This window comes from Myotis yumanensis, unplaced genomic scaffold (assembly GCF_028538775.1).
Source record: "Myotis yumanensis isolate MYYU_CA2020_CCGP unplaced genomic scaffold, mMyoYum1.0.hap1 SCAF_7, whole genome shotgun sequence".
Taxonomy (NCBI): Eukaryota; Metazoa; Chordata; class Mammalia; order Chiroptera; family Vespertilionidae; genus Myotis; species Myotis yumanensis.
This window is the reverse complement of record NW_027223758.1, coordinates 89,351,736-89,372,267: the sequence shown is the minus strand read 5'-3', so window position 1 is coordinate 89,372,267 and position 20,532 is coordinate 89,351,736. Positions and strand designations below refer to the sequence as shown.

At 39.2% G+C, this 20,532-nt stretch overlaps 1 protein-coding gene across 2 annotated transcripts in view; it reads left to right on the top strand.

Annotated features, from left to right (window-relative positions):
• Positions 1 to 14,905, top strand: part of DSG1 (desmoglein 1) — a 32,360-nt gene extending 17,455 nt beyond the window's left edge. For both annotated transcript variants that reach the window (XM_070421231.1, XM_070421230.1), the window contains 7 exons: positions 2,013 to 2,272; positions 3,695 to 3,834; positions 6,578 to 6,886; positions 8,372 to 8,505; positions 8,787 to 8,856; positions 11,057 to 11,262; positions 11,955 to 14,905. In XM_070421231.1, the coding sequence (XP_070277332.1) occupies positions 2,013 to 2,272; positions 3,695 to 3,834; positions 6,578 to 6,886; positions 8,372 to 8,505; positions 8,787 to 8,856; positions 11,057 to 11,262; positions 11,955 to 13,013 (2,178 nt within the window). In that variant the 3' untranslated portion in view covers positions 13,014 to 14,905. The remainder of the gene's footprint in view (positions 1 to 2,012; positions 2,273 to 3,694; positions 3,835 to 6,577; positions 6,887 to 8,371; positions 8,506 to 8,786; positions 8,857 to 11,056; positions 11,263 to 11,954) is intronic.
• Positions 14,906 to 20,532: the final 5,627 nt, after the last annotated feature.

The window sequence follows — 20,532 nt, the reverse complement described above, 5'->3', positions numbered from 1 at the left end:
TGACCGAGATTTATTATGGACATAAATACACTAAAGATTTGGTCCAAGTCCCTCGAGTTTCCCTGTGTCCCCCTGACATTAATGAGCCACCAAATCAAGTGCAGTAGAATTTCCTCTGAGATGTGAAGCGGGGAGATGCCTGGCTCCCAGGGAGCGGGTAGTGAAATTTTCACCCTGTGCTAAAGCCCCAGCAAGTCTATTTTTGTGCAAGAGCCTCCGGGTCAGGTGGCTCAGTGGGTTAGAGTGTCTTCCCAGAATGCCAAGATTTCGGGTTTGATCCCGGGTCAGGGCACATAGGAGAATCTACCAATGAACGCATAAATAAGTGGAACAACAAATCGATGTTTCTCTCTCTCTCCCTTCCTCTCTCTCTCTCTAAAAATCAATTTAAAATATTGCAATAGTGGTGCATAAACTATATGTGATATGTGCAATATGGATTCTTCATAGGAAAATGTAATTCCTTTTCCACTATTTCCTTCCTTCAGAATATTCCTCAGAAACAGACTCCTACAGCCTGTCCTTCTGGGAATGTGTGATCATTTGTTTCATTGTCATCGTAAAGTGTCACCATGTCTACAGCTTCCGCCATGTGCAGAGGCTTTAGTCTATTCCTCACAGCATCCCTGCAATCAGTTATATGCCCATATTGCAGATAAATACATTGAGGTCCAGAGAGAGTATGTAACCTGCTCAACCTCACTTAACGGTGTGTGGTACGGCTGGCGTACAAACCTACGTCTCTAGCTACTAAGTCCATATTCTTTCACCATACTCCCTAGGATTCCACGCTGGGGAAAATCTTAAACTATTTCACACTAAACTACTCTATTATTTTAGAAAATTAATCTAGCTGTCCTCCATACCTCTATCTATAAAATGGGAATGATTCTTATTTTTCTCCCAGATGTAACATCATATGTTAAATCTTTTTATGATTATATACTATATGTAATAAGTCTGTGTATTTGTGTGTAATGTATAAGTATACATGATTTTATAGCCAATCTTGAAATTGCAAGTACAGCCAACATTAGGGCAAAGACTAAAAATTTACCTAAGTGAAGAGTACAATGTGTGAATCAATGGTCACCTAAAGACTCTTATGTGAAAATTTAGAAAAATATATTGGCATAATGCATTGTTTGTGGATTTTAGGAGTAATGGATATTAACATCATCTTTTTTAGTGAAAATGACTACTTGATTATTTCCAAAAGGTGAAATAATTTATTCTAGAATATGTTGAAAAAAAATAAGAATTTCTCTTTATTATTTATTCTAGTACCTGACTTAATAAAAGAAGTCAGCTTTGTAGAAGTAAAATTCTTCTAAATAGTTCTCTATGGATAAAACCAGTCAAACGATGGAACCTACAATGTATCAGGCCCATACTTTGTATAAACAGAACTACTTTCTGAAAAACACAAAATGATACAGGCTAACATAAACTGTCTTTGCACTACAAAATGCCAGGATTTGACCATCTATATTATTTTTAAATTTTTAATTTGGTGGACAATGAGGACTCGTGTCATACATTTTCAATTTTTTTCAACAAAGGATACAAGATTGGATTTTTTCTCACCATATATATTGTATATGTTTGTATTAGATTAAAGATAAAGTGGTGATTATAATAGAATCAGGGACATAGAAAGGGAATGGACTGACTATTCCTGGGGGCAGGGGGGAAGGGGTGTGGGGGGTGCAGGAAGAGATTGGACAATAATTGTGCATCTATGGATGAGGACAGTGGGTGGGGGTGAGGGCGGAGGGTGGGTTGGGAACTGGGTGGAGGGGAGTTATGGTGGGAAAAAGAGGAACCAATGTAATAATCTGAACAATAAAGATTTAATTTAAAAAAAGATAAAGAATACATTGTATGTATTTATATTTAATTAATATCATCTTTCTAGGCATAAACATTTATTTGCCTATTATCAAAGGATTTCTTTTTCGTCTAGAATTCCTTTCTTTTTGTAGTAAAACTATTCATTCTGTATTTACTAGCCCTTGGATTATGAAGCCATGAAGAATCTGCAACTCAGTATCGGTGTTAGAAATAAAGCTGAATTTCATCAATCAATTATGTCTCAATATAAGCTCACAGCGACAGCAATCTCCGTGACTGTGCTAAATGTAATTGAAGGCTCAGTGTTCCGTCCAGGTTCAAAGACATTCGTAGTAACTAGTAACATGGGACAGAATTATAGAGTGGGAGATTTTATAGCTACTGACCTGGACGCTGGAGGACCTTCAACAAAAGTTAGGTAAGACTGACATTTTCCAACGAATTTCCATCACATATTGAATGAAGTACATATGCTCCTTTTTGACATTTTAAGTATGAATTTAAATATTTTTTCATTATTTTGAAACCATCATTTAATCATAAAAAGTACTAGCTACTGAATTATTACTTAATTTAGAGTGCTTAACTTACAAAAAAATAGAAAATCGTGCAACATGTAAGATGTAAAAGTATAAAGATGCAAAATGTGAAAATATTGTATCTTTAAACTTTGACACTCCTATGTTTATATCTTTTATGGACCAATTAGCTGATTACCACATCCCAAGATTATTTACTCCGGAATTTTATGGACTAATTTTCCCACTGCAAATTTGCCCAGATTGAATCCAGTTAGATTTAGTTATTTTCTTCACTGTAATAAGCACTTAGTATTGGCCAATAATAACTTTGGCATGAAAAGTGACTTAAAGAAAAATCATGCTGTATAATTTTTTAAAACTCTGTATATCCAAATATTTCTACTTGATCATAAAAAAAATCTGTGTATATGTGCACATATGTTTTAAACATGTGCTTGTGACCAAGACTAACAATGGGGGAAAGATCTCACAAATTAGATTTTAAAGTGCTTTCTCCGCATTCTTCTCACAGTAGGTGTTTGTGTTACAGCTCTTACCGCACTGTCCACCACTACTGATAAACTCTCACCCCGCAGATGTAGTTCACCGAGGACAGGTCACCTCCCACCCCTCAACCCCAACACCCACCCCTGTGTCCTCTCAAAGTTCTATTCTCTGAGTTTAGCACCACACCTAAGACAGAGACTTGCTAACCAGTATTTCTTTTATCAAATGTAAATGAGAAAAAAAAAGACATGGAAGTGAAAGATGAGGAGAGGAAGACAATAGAAAATAGGACAGAAGCATCAGGAAAGGACTTACGCAGTTTGGAATTCAAAAGAAGTCCTGATTAGTTATTGTGTATGTGGAGAAGGGGAGTAGAAATAGGGAGGGGATGATGGCCAACCTGATGAAGACATACGTTCTTCGGTAAGAGAATAATTTAGAATTGCTAATGAGCTCAGGAAGTCCTAGGATCTGGGTCTCCCAGAGTAGTTCCGATGCTTCCTAAACCAAATGAAAATGAGACCGCAAGCATCAAAGGATCATTGTGCCAACCAAGTGGCATAAGAGACATTCCATTGGAAATAGCTGCTCAGTCATTCTGTTTTCTTAAGTTAAGAGCTTTGTCTGTTTCCAAATGTCTTCAAACAGCTGGGACTGCCCTGAAAAACGGAGAAAGTGTATCTAATAACTGAAAACTGTATTCAGGGATTCTAACTACTGACTAGAGACATGTCTTATAAATAAAATCTCTCTCTTTCTCTCTGCTTTTTAGATAGCTGACATTAATTTATACTATTATCTTTCAAATACAGATACGTAATGGGAAATAATCCAGCTGACCTGCTCTCTGTTGACTCAAAAACGGGCATTATTACTTTGAGAAATCAAGTTACCATGGAACAATATAATATGCTTAATGGAAAATACCAAGGAACAATTCTATCTATAGACGGTAAGAGATCAATTTACCATTTTTTCTTCTAAAATTTCAATATATATTTTAATTAATTGTATTTCAAAGTAATGCTTTTTTCAACAAAAGTTATCATATTGGCTATTACAGAATCGAATCTTTAATGATAGGAAAAGCAGTATAACTTAGTGGATAAGACCATGAGCTCTGGATTGGTATCTTGTGTCATCACTTACTAGATATGGGATTTTAGAGAAGTCATTTAACCCATTTATCCTTCAGTCTTTTCTCCTGCAAAATGGAACAATAACAATACGGATTTAAGGAGTTACTACATGTAAAGCACTTAGACCAGGGGTGGGCAACCTTTTTGTGAGTGTGTGCCAAAACCAGCAAATCTCTGACTCAAAATTCTTCTGCGTGCCAACCCTAATTTTTTGAGAACATGTTACGCCTACTTGTTATCTCTTAAGGTGTACGTATGTGAAGAACCTTGAAGAAATAATAAAATTCATTCGAGCGACAAAAACACAGTATATGATGATGAAAAATACATTTATTTTTTTAATGTATGCATGTTATGTAAAATTATTTATTTATCTAAGATGCACCTACACTGAATTTATCTGAAAAATAAAAAAGTAGATATTAAGAAAAACATTGTAAATGGAAGATTATAAGAGAGGGTTTTGTGTGACAGCAAAAGTTACTGGCATGCCATGTTTGGCACACGTGCCAGGGGTTGCCCACCCCTGACTTAGACTTTCAATAAATGTTAGTTCTTTATTAATGTAAATAATTGCAATTTTAAATTATATGTATTATAAAATTATATTCAAATAGTTAGGCCAGAAGCCAAGCTAACTTAACTTTATATAATCTTTGGAAAGTTGATGCACAACTTTGTTTGAGAAATTTGGAGGTAGCATGCTTATATTACTTTTCAAAACCAACAAAATTAATTTAGGCTGGTCCCTAAAGGAGGAGAGTGCCTTGAGACTAATTCTTCTAAGCAAAGCTTGCTACTTCCATTGCTCTTTCTCCCTTCCTCTCCTTCTTTCTTCCTCATTCAATTATCCTAAAAACGGGTTGACTATTTCCATTTGCTTTGCATGTTTAAAAAATAATAAATAGCATTCCTTTAAAGTCATTCAACAATTCAGAATTTTTACCAAATTATAATGTTTTTTTCCACAATTAATCAAAATAAGAGTAGTTTTAAAACATATATATTGCAAACAGAAATGTGATTCCATTTAAAGATAAAGCTTATTTTGATTCAGTGCTGAAATGACCTTAAGTAATTGCTAGTTTACTCCAGTTTTACATCCAGCATCAAGCTTCACTGGAGACATGAAGGGAAAATTGAAACTTTGCTTACAACATTGTTAGGCTTATCGCAAACAGAAAGCATGCCTTTAGTCATCAAAAAGGGGGATCACAGGTGATGAAAATGATAAAAATAAGACGAAAGCCAATAACATTATGGGATTTGATATCATAGATTGGATTTAAACTTGTCTCTGTTACATACTTCCAGGGACTTTTTTATTCATTTACTCAGAATCTATATATTGAATCCTAACCAAATGTCAGCCATTGTACTGGGTTCTAGGGTTACATCAATGGACAAAGTCTGACAACAGAGCTTACATTTATGTAATTGAGATAAGAACAATAATGTCAAACAAAATCATTCCTTTATTTTTACCCAGTTTTCAATAACCTTAGGAAAATCCCTAAATATAAAAGGCTGAATGCACACTGATGTTCCTTATAGCACTATCTATAATAAATATCAAAAGCAATATCGGTAACAGGCATTGACAGATGTATTCATACATACACTGCCACAAAGGAGAGAGAAAACATACTCATCACCACAGAGCGACCCTGTGCCCATTTGTAGTCATCACTACAGCTCTAGTTCAGCCCCAGGCACCTGCCGATGAAAATGCTGCTGGATTCTGATGCACCACCTTTTGTATCAAATGCACTCAAAAATTAGTCTATTGTTTTGAAAAATGGTTGGTTGGTTGGTTGGTTAGATGAAATAAACAGCAAGGGTTGAGCAATTAAGTTGAAACAAATAACAAATCTCCCTGTGTTTAGTCAAGGAACACAGTAACTTACTGAAACTTTGAAGGACAAGAAGAAAGCACACTGGAATATCTGCTTGTGAAACAAACGTATTTCACCTTCTTACTGAAATGAAAATTTCTCCACCTCTAACAGCACCAGTTCCCTCTCCCGTGAGTGGTTGGTGGCTGTGAGTTTGGGAATATGCTGCTTTCACACTAAGAAATTTTTGTAGAAATGATTTACTAACCTGCTCCCAATCTGTTCATTTTGTCAGCCCATAAAAGGAAAAGCACAAATATAATTGAAGAAGAAAGACAATAAAACTACCAAAAAAAATAAAAATAAAAATCTAGCTCTCATATAAGAAGTGTGAAAAACAAAACAAAACAAACAAACAAACAAACAGTAGTCTAGGAATGCCTCCCCAGAGCTTATAATGCAGCACTGGCCAATGCAGACACAAGGTGGTGTTTATTGTCTACGCTTCTCTCTACAGGAGACAGTTTTCAGGAGCACTAACCGTCATAACAGTTTGATTTACAAGAGGAGTCACGGACAAGGGAGAACTGGGGAAGTTACTGAATGAATGGGATAAAGACATTGAAATAACTATTGATGCAAAAAGGAAATAGTTCGTAATGCCCAACAATGACTACACTAAATTTATGAATGATTTCTTCCATTTTGAACCCTGTTACAGATGGTCTTCAAAGAACTTGTACTGGTACAATTAATATTGATCTTCAAGGTTCTGGCTGGCCAACTTCTGAAACCACTCCAAAATATAACACCGACGATGGAGGTGGAACTGGTACTGGTGGTGGTACAGGTGAACTTACTACTGGTGAAGTCACTGTCAACACAGAAAGCAACAATGGCAATGGCAATGTCGATGGAGGTGTAACAGATGATTATAAAGAACCCTTAGGCGTGCCCATGTTTCCAGATAATGTGCATTTTGGTCCCGCTGGCATTGGACTGCTCATCATGGGATTCTTGGTCCTAGGATGTAAGTACATTAACAGCCAACCTGCAGGTGCCCCCCACCCCCCCCCAAAAAAATTGGGAGACATTTTCTGATCTTTTGATAAAATGTATTTTAACAATTCTTATTGTGTTTAATTATCAAGATACTTCTACGTCTAGTGCTGGATTTATGAGATTTTTAAAAAGCCAATTGCTTGGCAGTGGAAGATAAAAACTTCTTTCACATTCAATCTCAATGTGATGGGAAGCCCCATAATAGGCAGGTCCCACTGCTATTGGAGCAGAGAAAACAATGAGAAACAATTGATTGGAATGGCCAGGAAAGCCTACAGCAGCGGTTCTCAACCTGTGGGTCGCGACCCCTTTGGGGGTCGAACGACCCTTTCACAGGGATCGCCTAAGACCATCGGAAAACACATATATAATTACATATTGTTTTTGTGATTAATCACTATGCTTTCATTATGTTCAATTTGTAACAATGAAAATACAGCCTGCATATCAGATATTTACATGACGATTCATAACAGTAGCAAAATTACAGTGATGAAGTAACAATGAAAATAATTTTATGGTTGGGGTCACCACCACATGAGGAACTGTATTAAAGGGTCGCGGCGTTAGGAAGGTTGAGAACCACTGGCCTAGAGGGAATGCCTGTGTGTGGAGCTTTTCATTAACGCCTGTTCCTATGAACACATTCGGGACACAACATACTGTCCTCCAGGTGGCGGGTGGGAAGGTGCAGGCAGGTCCGAGAAGAGTGCGCGGACTTTCCCTCGTGTCTCTGGAACCCGGGCTGGCCCAGCATTTCCCTCTCTCTCATCACTATCCTTACTCCATTCCCCTACCCACCTGCCCTCTTCCTTTTTTCTTTCCCTCCTTCCTTATTGTTTAGAAAATTTACACATCCTTTTCTTCAGCCACCCATCCATTCCAAACCGCTATTTAAGATCATATTACGTAAGGAGCTCTGGGCTAGAAACTTCTAATTGATTGAGAGTAAAAGACAGTGTGAAGCAGCGTAAGGTTCTCTATTTGTGCCTGAGTAATTTCAAGAAAAGATATTGAAGGGCAAATAAGAGCCTCAAAGAGGACAATTGCTTGAAGCATGAACAAGATGTTACTGTTGAAATAAAAAGGCAGGCATGTGTGAAAGGAGAAAAATAAAGACAAAACACCAAACATGTGGACTGGCCTACCAGCTTTCTTTTTTTCTCTCTTTCCCTATTTTCCTGAGTAACAGGGAGAAGAATCATCTGTGTTCATAGTACGATACTATTTGTAACCTGAATCTGAAATAACAAATTAAAATTTATTGCAATCTAGTATACTGAAGCTCACATTGATTGTAGTATCTCACCATTATAGTTTATTTTCTATAACCTTCATAATAATTTTAGGATCAAATGGGGTTATATTAGGGATTCAAATTTAATCACAAAAAGCAAGTTTTTCTTTTGTGGCCCCTCTGCTCATTCCAATATTCCTCTCCTGTCACCCGCAGTGGTCCCATTCTTGTTGATCTGCTGTGACTGTGGAGGCGCCCCTGGTGGCGGAGCCGGCTTTGAGCCTGTTCCTGAATGTTCAGAAGGGGTAATTCATCCGTGGGCAATGGAAGGACCTGGGCCTGAGCCTGGGGTAAGTGCCAATCTGTAAGAAATGACCTGTGGTAGTCACCTAAACTTAGTCTTCTGCATGCTAGCCACTGGGGGCAATGGAGAGAAAGCAGAGGTACCTGCAAATTAGATGGACGAACCAGGGAAGGCTTTCTGAATGTAGTGCCTGTTTCACATGGATTTCAAGTTTTCTCAGTAACATTCTTTCAGAGCATCGGAGGCAATCTGAGAGCTAACCCAATGTGTAACTAGAGAAAGAAAAGAGTCGTTACAAATGGGAAGATGTTGTTTCTTGTCTTTTAGATTATCACCACCATCCCTGTACCACAAATTCCACCGGGAGGCAATATAATCCAATGTGTTGACGCTTCAGGTACAATTTCCTTTTATGTTAACAACTCAAATGACTCAGAAGGAATTGTGTTCTCTCTTTGCGTACCTCACTGTTTCTCGATTATTATATTTGTCTTTAAAATTGTTTCTATTTTTCCTTTTAAAATGACTAATTTACATATTAGTTGAAAAGGGAAAACCTACAGTAATTGTTATTCTTATGTGTTGAATTTTTTACCTCTTCTTCAATCATCAGAGAGTACTTAGGAAATGGCCTGATTAGGATGTATATGTAGAAAAGAATAACTGAGTTGTAACCACAAGTCTATTTTGGGCGTGGGTTTTTGTGGTTTATTTTTTGTCTAGTAAAGCAAATCTTATGTACCCCCCAAAATGCTAATTAGAATGAAAGAACAACTCTATTAAAATAGATCTGTGCTCATTTATTGAGACTAGATTCCACCTCCACAATTCATGAATGGTTCAGAATCATGCTGGCTTCAGCTGTCATCATGACAAAACTAAAAACTGCATCCATTCTCAGCATCAGCCTAAAGGTTGACCTGAAAAGATTTGTCCAGTTTCTCAGACTGAAAGTAAGTGGATGAGACACTATCAACATCTTTTAACGCTCACCTCTGAGTTGTGTGCACGTGGTGGAGTTTGTCCAGGCACATGGGGGAGACTATCAGTACAACCGGCCCTACAACAGAGGTCTAGACCAGTTCCCAGGCAGAACCAGGGAGAATGAGCATTTCACAGCGAATAACTGTGACTCCAATAAAAAGAACAACTGACTTTTAGAAACCTCGTATCTTTGAAAAGAGTTGTGCCATCTTTTCTTTTTTTCAAGGTGAATACATATTCTCTTATTTTTCTCTCAGCCTTTCTCAAACTTGTAATCATGACTTTTCCACATTGACTCTTTAAAATGGAAGAAGTATAGGAATATTTATAACTTGTAGAACTGGACCTTATGCAAAGCATGGATGTGCTAATATTTAAAACCATATATCCTCCTCATGCCTCCATTGTTGTTAACAACACCAACATCGCCCCCCTCCCACATCAAAAGTAGAAACTTTTATTTTTTTTTATTTTTATTTTTTTATATATTTTTTATTGATTTTTTACAGAGAGGAAGGGAGAGGGATAGAGAGTTAGAAACATCGATGAGAGAGAAACATCGATCAGCTGCCTCCTGCACACTCCCTACTGGGTATGTGCCTGCAACCAAGGTACATGCCCTTGACTGGAATCGAACCTGGGACCTTTACAGTCCGCAGGCCGACGCTCTATCCATTGAGCCAAACCGGTTAGGGCAAAAGTAGAAACTTTTATATCTTCCTGCTCACTGATATCCAATCAGTTCTAAGACTTTATTTATACATTGAGTCTCTCACTAAGTCTACAAATATTTACACTGACCTCCACAAAGCACAGTGAAAGGCACCAAAGTAACAGCCGTCTGGAAACGCACTGTCCCTAAAATCACGATATTTAAAATAGTAAAGCGTGGCACCTATCATGTCAGCACTGCCCCTGTCCACGGCACCTCCACAATCCAGGCCATGGCTTTACCTCCCCTGCTGAGAATACTGCGAGGCTTCCATTCACCCTCACATCCACGTGCAAATTCAAGCCTCCCAGGCAGACCTTTCCCCTCACCATAGCCGTGGCTTCTCTGAAAGCGTGGTCCTTAGGCTTCTCCTGGGGCCCTGTGCTTCTAATATAGTACACTGGGGTGTTCTTATACCATTTCCTTTTTAGAATTTAGGTAATTTCCCCCCAATTTTTGTTAATTTAAAATCAAAGTCCTCTTAATGTATGGTGCCAGTTGGGTACTGGAAATATCAGGGGGAGCACTGTAAATCTAATCAATATGTTGTACAGCAGAAACTAATACAAAATAATATTGAATGTAGACTGTACTTGGAAAAAAATTTTAAATAAAAATGTCAAGCATAGGTTTTTGTAACCACTATGCAGCCCCTTGCTTCTAGCTCAACATATAGTTACCAACAAATAATTACCAATAATTACCAAGTTACCAAGTTAATTGATACTATTATTTTGAACTGAATATATTTATAGTTCCTATATTTAAGTATCATTTTCTTTTTTACTTTTTTCCTTTGCTCACAAATGCATACTTAAATGAAGAACTATACATAAAAGTAAGGTACTAATTTTTAGTCTACAGCACACTAAATAAAGTAAATTTAAACCTTCACTTTCAGGGGTTTATACAAATGAGTATGGTGGCAGAGAAATGCAAGAGATGGAAAGAGAAGAAAGAATGACAGGATTTGAACTAGAGGATGGAGTTAAATCATCAGGAGCACCTGAGATCTGCCAAGAATATTCTGGAACATTAAGAAGAAATTCTATGAGGGAATGTAGAGAAGGTCTGAACATGGACTTCATGGAAAGTTACTTCTGCCAGGTAAGGGCTCTGTCCCAGGCCTTCCTCCCCATCTAGCACCCGCTGCTGTACCCCAGGCTCCCACTGTTCCCCGGGGGCTTTGGCCGGCATCTCCTCGCCAGGCTCTCAGCCTCCATGCGTGATGGTGCTGCTAACACTATAGCTAACCCTCCCGCCTAGGCCTGCTGCTCCCCCAATCAGGAACAGCCACTGGCCCCCAGCTGTGTTTTGCCTATGGCATGAAGTCTAAATCCCTTCACATGGCAAATAAGCTTATTCACAGATGGACCCCTGTTTTCACGTCTCCAACTCCTCTTTCCTACCAATCCCATTTGTACAAATAAATCTAAAAAAAGCACAATTTTGTGTACTCCAAATTCAGCATTTTTAAGTACCTCCTCCTAACCTGGTTACAAAATAATTCATGTGATTTTTTTGTGTGTGTGCTTTTGTGTCCAAAGTATACCATTATAAAGTCCACCTAAATAAATTTTAAAAATCAAAATATATTATTGGAATTACAGTTAAAATAACTTCTGAGGAAATTCTTTCATGTGGTTATATGATTTTTAGAACACCTCTAGTAGATGTTAGAATTTTGTTTTTTCTATTTTTCTTTGGCAATGCCCTGTAAGAAAAACTTAAGATAAAGACTTCTACTGTTGTTAAATATGTATTCATGACTTCGTTTTCTCTCCCCTCTGCAAATTTAGAAAGCATATGCTTATGCCGATGAAGACGAAGGGCGCCCGTCCAATGACTGTCTGCTCATATATGATATTGAAGGTGTGGGTTCCCCCGCTGGCTCTGTGGGCTGTTGTAGCTTCATTGGAGAAGACTTTGATGACAGTTTCTTGGATACACTGGGGCCTAAATTTAAGAAGCTGGCAGATATCAGCCTGGGGAAAAATGTCGAATCCTATCCAGATTTTGATCTCCCTTGGCCTGAGAGCACTGAACCGATTTACCCTCCACAGGGAACAGAGCCCGTTGCTAGCGGACGCCCACCCACCTCCCCATGCTATGGCACGACTACGGTCATCTCTGAGAGTGCCTACCCCTCTGGGCCTGGTGTTCAGCATCCTATGTCCATCCCTGACCCCATGAGCTATGGTAATGTCACTGTGACTGAGTCCTACGCCACCTCTGGCACTCTGAAGCCCGCTGTCCACATCCATGACAATCGGCACGCCTCCAACGTGGTGGTGACAGAGAGGGTGGTCGGCCCCATCTCTGGTGCCGACTTGCATGGGGTGCTAGAGATGCCTGACCTAAGAGAGGGGTCAAACGTCATAGTGACAGAAAGGATAATAGCTCCAGGTTCAAGTCTACCCGCCACTTTGACCATCCCTGATCCCAGAGAGTCTTCCAATGTGGTAGTGACAGAAAGGGTAATCCGGCCAACTTCTGGCATGATGGGCGGCCTGAGTGTGCACCCCGACCTGTCCAACGCCCACAACGTGATTGTGACCGAGAGGGTTGTGTCTGGCTCTGGCGTAACTGGATTTAGTGGCCCAGCAGGGATCATTGGTGGCAGTGGCACAGTCGGCAGTGGCCTGGTTGGCAGTGAAGCTGGAATAGGTGGTGGTGGCATCGGGCTGAGCAGCCTGGGAGGAGGCGGGGGCCTGAGTAGCAGCATGGGGGGGACAGCCACCATCGGCCATATGAGGAGCTCCTCTGACCATCACTTTAGCCAGACCCTCGGATCCACTTCCCCGAGCACAGCCCGAAGTCGAATCACCAAGTACAGTACCGTGCAATATACTAAGTAGCCAGGGTCCCAGCACACTTTTCCTCAGGGATTGGGAGTTAGCTCCAATTCCCACCCCCAAAAAGCTGACGATGGGATTTGTGATGAGTAACCAGGTGCTAAGGAAAGTGTGGGGCACAGTTTCCTCCAACCACAAGGAGGAAAACAGATGGAAACGGGTTGTTGGGCATGAGGTCTCCTTAGCACAGGTTCACTCTCTTCTTGTATTAGTCCCAGTGGAGTCACGAGGCAGCATTCTCTCTGCTTCCGTGTGGCCTCAGTGCATCTCCAGCATGTGGAAGAAAGAAAACTCAGCCAGGTACAAGCGCTGGCCTCCACATGGCAGTTGGCATCAATCTCTTGCTATTTTTTGATTTGCTGTCCACTTCCTGCAATATTTAAAAAGAGCTAAACATGCACTATGTGTTCATGAATGTGGGAAGAGTTCGAAATTTGTGCCAAATGCTCTGTCAGTTTCATAGATAATATAAATAAAAATCCAACCACATAGTCAGACCATGGTTAACCATTGAAGAAACAAGAATCTGGCACCATAGCCAAGTCCACAAGCCACCAAGCGCTCCGACCTTAATAACTGCACTGGGTCAGACAACCCGCAGATTAGGGACTGTTTTTCTGGGAGGGAAGTTCCATGGAGAGTGGCCACAGGGCGAGGTCCATTTGGGGTAAACTGACCCATTTGATCTGAGTCTGAATCTTGAGATGGGGCTGCAGCTAGAATTCTTCTGTCAAGACTTTCCTGCTTCTAGTTTGTGTTTAGTGTAGATGCAATAGTGACTGATACCGCCTGCTGGGGAGGTTGCAGGATTTCACACCCATGTCTCCCTTTCCTGCTGCAGCTCTGACTTAAGAAAGGAAAACTGCCAAGTGTGCTTCTCAGATTGAAGCAGGGAACACGCGGCACGGTTGTCCTCTCTAGTGGCAGGTCACCTTCCCAGGAAGCAGCGGGAACTGTGCTGTATTCTCAGATTGTGTGTTTAGTTAAGTGTTGTTCATTTATATTCAGCTCTCTACTATACAGCTCCTCAGTTAAAATGGTTTACTTAAGCTGGGCTGCATGGTTAAGCTTTGGGGGAATTTTTTAAAGGTTATCCTTAAAAAGTGTTTAGAACATGTAAAATGTTTGCTGGGGTAAGTTAGAATTGTTCAGTCAAGTAATACTGCACTGTTAGTTTGAATTGAATTTACTACTTTTTTGAACAGCCCTCTGCTGCTATTTTGAAGGGATCAAGTAGGAACTTTTAACAGAGTCGATGATATTGTGTTAACACAAATGAAATTGTACTAGACAATCCCATTTCATTATTCTATCCCACTGCCAACTGACTTCGCACAAGCATAAACTTTACATTTCTGATTTGATTTGTCAATATGGTCTTGGTTTATACATGCTCCAATTTATAGATTCCAAATTATATCCTATGGCATATTTTTCTAGCTTCAAATTTTAGTAATGTACATTTCTGTGTGTTTGCTATACAGTATTACCTGGTTAAAAGTCTGTAAATAGAATCAAAGCATTATTAGCCAGAAGTAAATTTACTATTGCATGGTAAAGGAACTTTTTTTTCATTTCTAAATCCAGTGAGAATATGAGTTCATTAAAGTAAAACTGGATATGACAACATCTTGTAAGGATTATTACCCCCATTATTCAAGTTTCCCAAAGTTTTACAGATCAAAGAATATTCAACTTCCAACACTTGTCAAAAGGAGTTGGGGAATGAATTATTTTACCTATAGCTGTTCTGCTCTATGCTATAGCAGATGATGTCAATATTTTCAAAGCCACAATATACATCTTATTTGAACTCTGTTGACTATGTACTGGTAAAATTGTGATGTTCTGTAGCATGCCAAATGCAGAGGTGTAAATAAAGTCATTCACTGGGAGTCTTTCTTTTATTTCTTTCTCCCATTTGGGGGTTCCATTAATGATGGATCATTTTTCCAGAAATAAAGTCAAAGGGCATTTATTCAAATATACTTGAGTATACTTGGACCCAGGAGTTTAAAGAAAAAAATAATTATTAATCAATTATTAGTTAATAAATTAAAGGGAGTGGTCACAAGTAGTTTACTTGTTCCTTTGATATGACATGTCATAAAAAAGTGTTTTCTTGAGACCCCTGGTATCTTCAGGTATGTTTTTTAGGTTTCTAACAAATGCCAGAGTGACCATCTTTAATAACTGTTGATATTAAGATCCATCAGTTACATAAAACCATAGAAATATAAGAAAAAATAGCAGTATCCTTCATCAATCTTTCTAGGAAGATACTTTCAAATTCAATTGTTTGGGGTTTTTTGTGGGGGGGTTCTTTTTTAGGATTACACATTGATATTCTTTTTATTCCTAAATTTTTAAAACTGCCTTTTAAGACCTCAACCATTCTAACAGTCCTTTGAAGGCATGTTATTTTCAATGAACAGCCTTTGGGGGAGAATTCCAGTCTTCCCTTTAGGTGCTTTATTCTGAATCATAGACCTTAGGTTGTCCCATAGACCTAAGAAGTAGACTTTATTTTATAAGGGAATAATCATCATTCAAATCCACATCACAAGCTGGATCTCAGATCAATTTGTCTTAACAAAAAAGAAGAAATAATGATTTAAATATTATGTATACATAGTTCAAAACAGCGTTTAAAGTTTACAAAGTATCTGACTTCTACAGAGATAGTCCTTGAGGACAAAAATTAGTGCATTATAAGTATTTATTTGATTATTTAATATCAACCAAAATACCATCGTGAGCTATTTTGACATTGAATTCCAAATATATCTGCTACATATTATTAACCTCTAGGTTACTTGATCTAACTGTATTTGCCCTGAAACATTTATAGAAAAAAAAAGTCTGTATTTAGGGCTATGTATTGGTCTTCATCAGAACATGTTTTATATTCATGTATAAAGTTCTTAGTCTCATAATCTTCATTCAAGTAATGTTCTGACAGAATTTTAATTATAGAGCTTCAAAAATGACATATTCACTCTGACTCGATGTTTTTAATTATGTACACAATTCATTTCTGGATTTATATCAACATTTGAATGTCAGCCAATTTAGTAGGAGGTTTAAGGTGTAATGACCATTGGCTAAAATGGCCATAGCTATTTGGGAAAGACATTTGAAACCCCAATAAACTTTTAAAAGTACTGCCTCATTTTCTCATGCCTATTTAATAAGTTCCAACCTTTTTGGGATTTTTAGTATTTCTAAGACCTGCTTCACATTGCACGGAGTACACAGTCCACCTAGATTACTAGCACCCAGGAAACAGAATCTGTCTCCCAGTTCCAGGTTATTCAATTTGTGTTAGCACAGAAGTATGAGTGAATCAACCTGGTAGCCATCAAATACGTTTAACACAGTCATCTATCATTTACCTACAGTCTCTCCACATAGTTACATTAGAATTACTACACACTTCACCATTAAGCTGTACTTAATCTAACTAGTTTTTCTTTTGCTATTTTACAAATATTTTAAAACTCTAATGGTGATCCTTAATATTGCTTAAAACAAGGTGCTTGCCTTCCAGTTTCAACATAAACGTTTGTGAATTATTTGGGTACCAGTTCCTTGCTTGGTCATCTGTTGGCTCTTTTAAGTTGATTTGTAGTTTCCAAAGAGTTATGTTTACAGCAATAAAATGATTAACACTGTTTTTATTATCCTTTCTGGATTATCAGGGGGCTGGGGAATAATGAGAGGTTAGCAAAGCTAGTTGTTATTTTCAGCCCAGACAAGTGAAGAATTTTTTAACGTTTCACACTGTTAACATTTATTTTCACCGTTTCTTGCCTTTTCCGAGCTCATGTTTACTGAGGCGCTCCTCTCCGGAGCACAGCCTCTACAGCCCCGCACGAATAAGTGCATGACGAACAGCTTGTACTTTTAGCATCTTTATGCTTTTTCCTTTCTTTCTTTCTTTGCTACTCTAATTTTTTATTGTTGTGTACACTAGCATTTCATTGCTTTTAGAATGGCGTTTCTTTTTATTTGCGTTTGAAGTCAGACCCCTTCATCTGTGTTGAGGCACATCTCCTCTTTGCTCTCTGGCCACTTTCTGGACCATTATCGCCTCCAGCTTGCACAAAACCTCAGCTTTTTCAGACACATGGGATCTGCTCATACGCCCTCCCTTTGTTCTCCACGTGCCATGTACTGACCTCTGTCTTAATAATGTCCCCACTTTTATTGAAGACTCATATTCTGGCCAGGGAAGCCTGGCCACAGACTTCTCCGATTCTGAGGGTGTTCACAGTAACCTCAATGACCACATAGGTGAGGCACTTGACACCCAATTCTTAGTCCCCAGACCCCCATCCTCCCCACTCCCCCTCAGCCACCCCTTTCCTTAGCATAACCCAGCATGGCAGCACCTCGGCTGCCTCTGTTTTACTTCCTCCTTATCGTCCCAGCTCCCGTGCTTAAGTCATTAAGGAATTGTTGCAATTCCGCCCCTTCATCAAAACTACCATGAGTTTTTTTTGGACTCCCACCACTTTCTCACTGGCTGTTAGCTTCACGTCCCTCCTTATCTAATCAGGCTTTCCGAGTCCTACTCTAGTCACCTGTTGGTGACTACCTTGGGGCCTCCTGGCCCTGCTATCCCACTTACATATCCCAAATCTCTCACCCTCCAGCTCTGTCTGCACACAAACAACTAAACAGATGATTCAAGTGAGTTGACTTTTTCATTTTAAGCACAGGATCTCAATCATAGAGTAACATCTCCTGCAGCTTTACAATCCTGATTCTTTGACAGGCGTCCCCTCTCATTAGACTGCATTACTATTCCATACCTTCTTTGTCCTCAAACCTCCCACACCTCCTCTTCCCTTCTCATTCCTAGTTGGTGATCTAATCCTATTGTTTACTGAGAAAACAAGTCATCAATCTCAAATCCACTCATCTTCCTCTGCGAAACCTACACATCCACCTGTATGCACACCCATTTTCCCCGCCTATTACAATGGAGTTAGTGTCCTACTCATATAAAAAGACAATCCCCATTTGTGCTCCAGGACTTTGCTCCTTCCCTAGTAGTCTCTCTCTCTCTCTCCTCTCTCTCTCTCTCTCTCTCTCTCTCTCTCTCTCTCTCTCTCTCTCTCCCCTGCAGCATTTTCATCACCACCCCTCCTTGTACCAAATACCTCACTTTTAATTTACTTGTTTCACCAAACTTCTTAAGACTCCTGCACAGTTGCTTTCTTTTCTTTCTCATGTCCCATCAGACTTCTACCCTCACCCCCATCAGTCCATCAGAATGGCCCTTGTCAAGTTTGTCCAAGACCTATACATTGCCAAACACAAGGCCCACTTTTCTGTCCTTGTCTTTCATAACTTCCAGGAAGAATCTGAAATTCTCTCTTCCTTGGAATACTTCTTTCTTGGCTTTTATATATAACACTATCCTTTCAGGATATTACTTATGCTGTATTGGTCATTCTCTAATTTTTTGTTCCCCACCTATTCACCTTTTAAATGGTGATATTCCCCTAAAGTTTGGTTCCAAGACCTCTCCTCTCAACATTCTACACTGTTTCTATGAGACCTCATCCAAGCCCCTGTTTAAGATGTTCAAAATTTAACTTACCATTTTACCACCCAAATGCCCTCATCCCAGTGAATATGACCTCATTGATCCATTGCTCAAGCCAGAAACTAAGCACTTCTCCCGGATTTCATCCCTTTTCTTCACACCTTACATTTGATCCATTAGGTCCTATTGATTCTATAACCAACATATATCTCAGTCCATCTAATAATCTCCATCCCCATCCACCACCACACTACCAGAACTCCCTCTTAAGTAGTCTCTTTACTTCCATTTATCTTCAAATAATTTTCTACATATGAGGCAGGTGGCCTTTGGGAATATAAATTACATTAAATAAATTCTCTATTTTAAGAATTGCAATGGATTTTCTTTGCACATCCAAGAATAGCCCATAGGGGCCTGCCTGGTCTGGCATGAAAGATGGTGGCTTGGACTAGGATAAGTTGTGATGGAGGTGAGAAGAAATAGACTGAGGAACTGCTTTGACCTTTCTTTGCAACTGGTATGCACTCTGCATGAAACATTTCCTCCTCGTTTTCATATGGTTGCCTCCTTTCATCTTTAGGTAGCAATTTAAGTATCATCTCCTCAGAAATTCTGTCCTTGACCAACTTGTTCATTCATTCATCATTTAATTATTCACAAAGCAAATGAATGCCTAACAGTTGTGCCAAGCAGTGATGATATGAGAGTGAACAAAACAATCCATCTTGTCGTGGAACTTGTATTCAGGATATGGGGGGGCCCAAGGTTTGACAGTAAACAAGAAAATATATAGCAAGTTAGATGGCAGTAAGTGGTCAAGAGAAAATAAAGCAGGGCAACGTAGGCTAGGGAGCGCAGGATGGGAGGGGTGTTCTACATCAGGAAAAATTCTGGGCGGGCACACACTTGGGGTGTTCAAGGAAGAAGCAGGAGACCCACGTGGCTGGGGAGAGTGTATGAAAGCAGTTAGAAATGAAGCCTGAAAGGTAACAAGGGGTGAGACTGTGTGACCTAGCAGGCCACGGGAAGAACCCTGACTTACTCTACATGCAACGGAAAGCTTGGGCAGACAGGTGCTCTGCTCAGATTTGTATTTTTAAAAGGCCACTCTCCCTGCAGTGCTGAAACTCTTGGAAGGAAATCACAGAATCACGATTAGTTAGGAAGCTTCTGAAATAACCCAGGTGAGTGAGTGGTTGTTGTAACCTATAGTTAGCTTTACTCAGGAGGGACTCCTACTCCCTGGTTTGTCGGCAACAGGTTGGCAGCCAGTAAGTAACAAAAATAAAACAAAAACCTTAGGCAGTTTAGTAAAGCAACATTTTAAAAAGAAATTGGAAAAAGGGCTCTGAGCAATCAATTAAATTCAAATCTCATTATAAAATGTCTTGGAAAAATTCAAGTATAATAACTACAAACGGAGAATATTAGATGAGTTAAAAAGTTCAAAAATCATACCAGTTTCTGGGCATGTGCTTGGTGATTGAGTTCAAATCAGACAAATTTCAGCTGCCCCTGGGACTTGCTTTTCTCAATTTTACAAACAAAGCTTAATTATGACAAACTTGGTGTATTTCAATCATCTTCCCTCCCACAAAACCTAGGACAGCCCTGACTCATTTTCCAGAACTGCTCAAAATGTCAAGATCCGATTCTTACTGAGGTTCATATCTGGTTGGACCCAGAATGTAATGTGTCACATTTTCAAAGAAAACTATTTCTCTGCAATCAAATTAATAGATATCACTTTAAAAATAAATGCCAGTTTCTGCTTGATAAATTACTGATGTGGGTTTGTCGGTTTCTTTGGATCACATCTTAGATTGGGTTCACCCAGAGGTAGGCCCTGAAAGAGAATTTGAGGGCCATCTAGAGGGGGAGGGTAAGTGAAGGAACTACTGGTGGAGCCTGGGGAGATGAGACAGGAAAGAGAAAGCAGCCGATGACATGTGAGCTATCAGC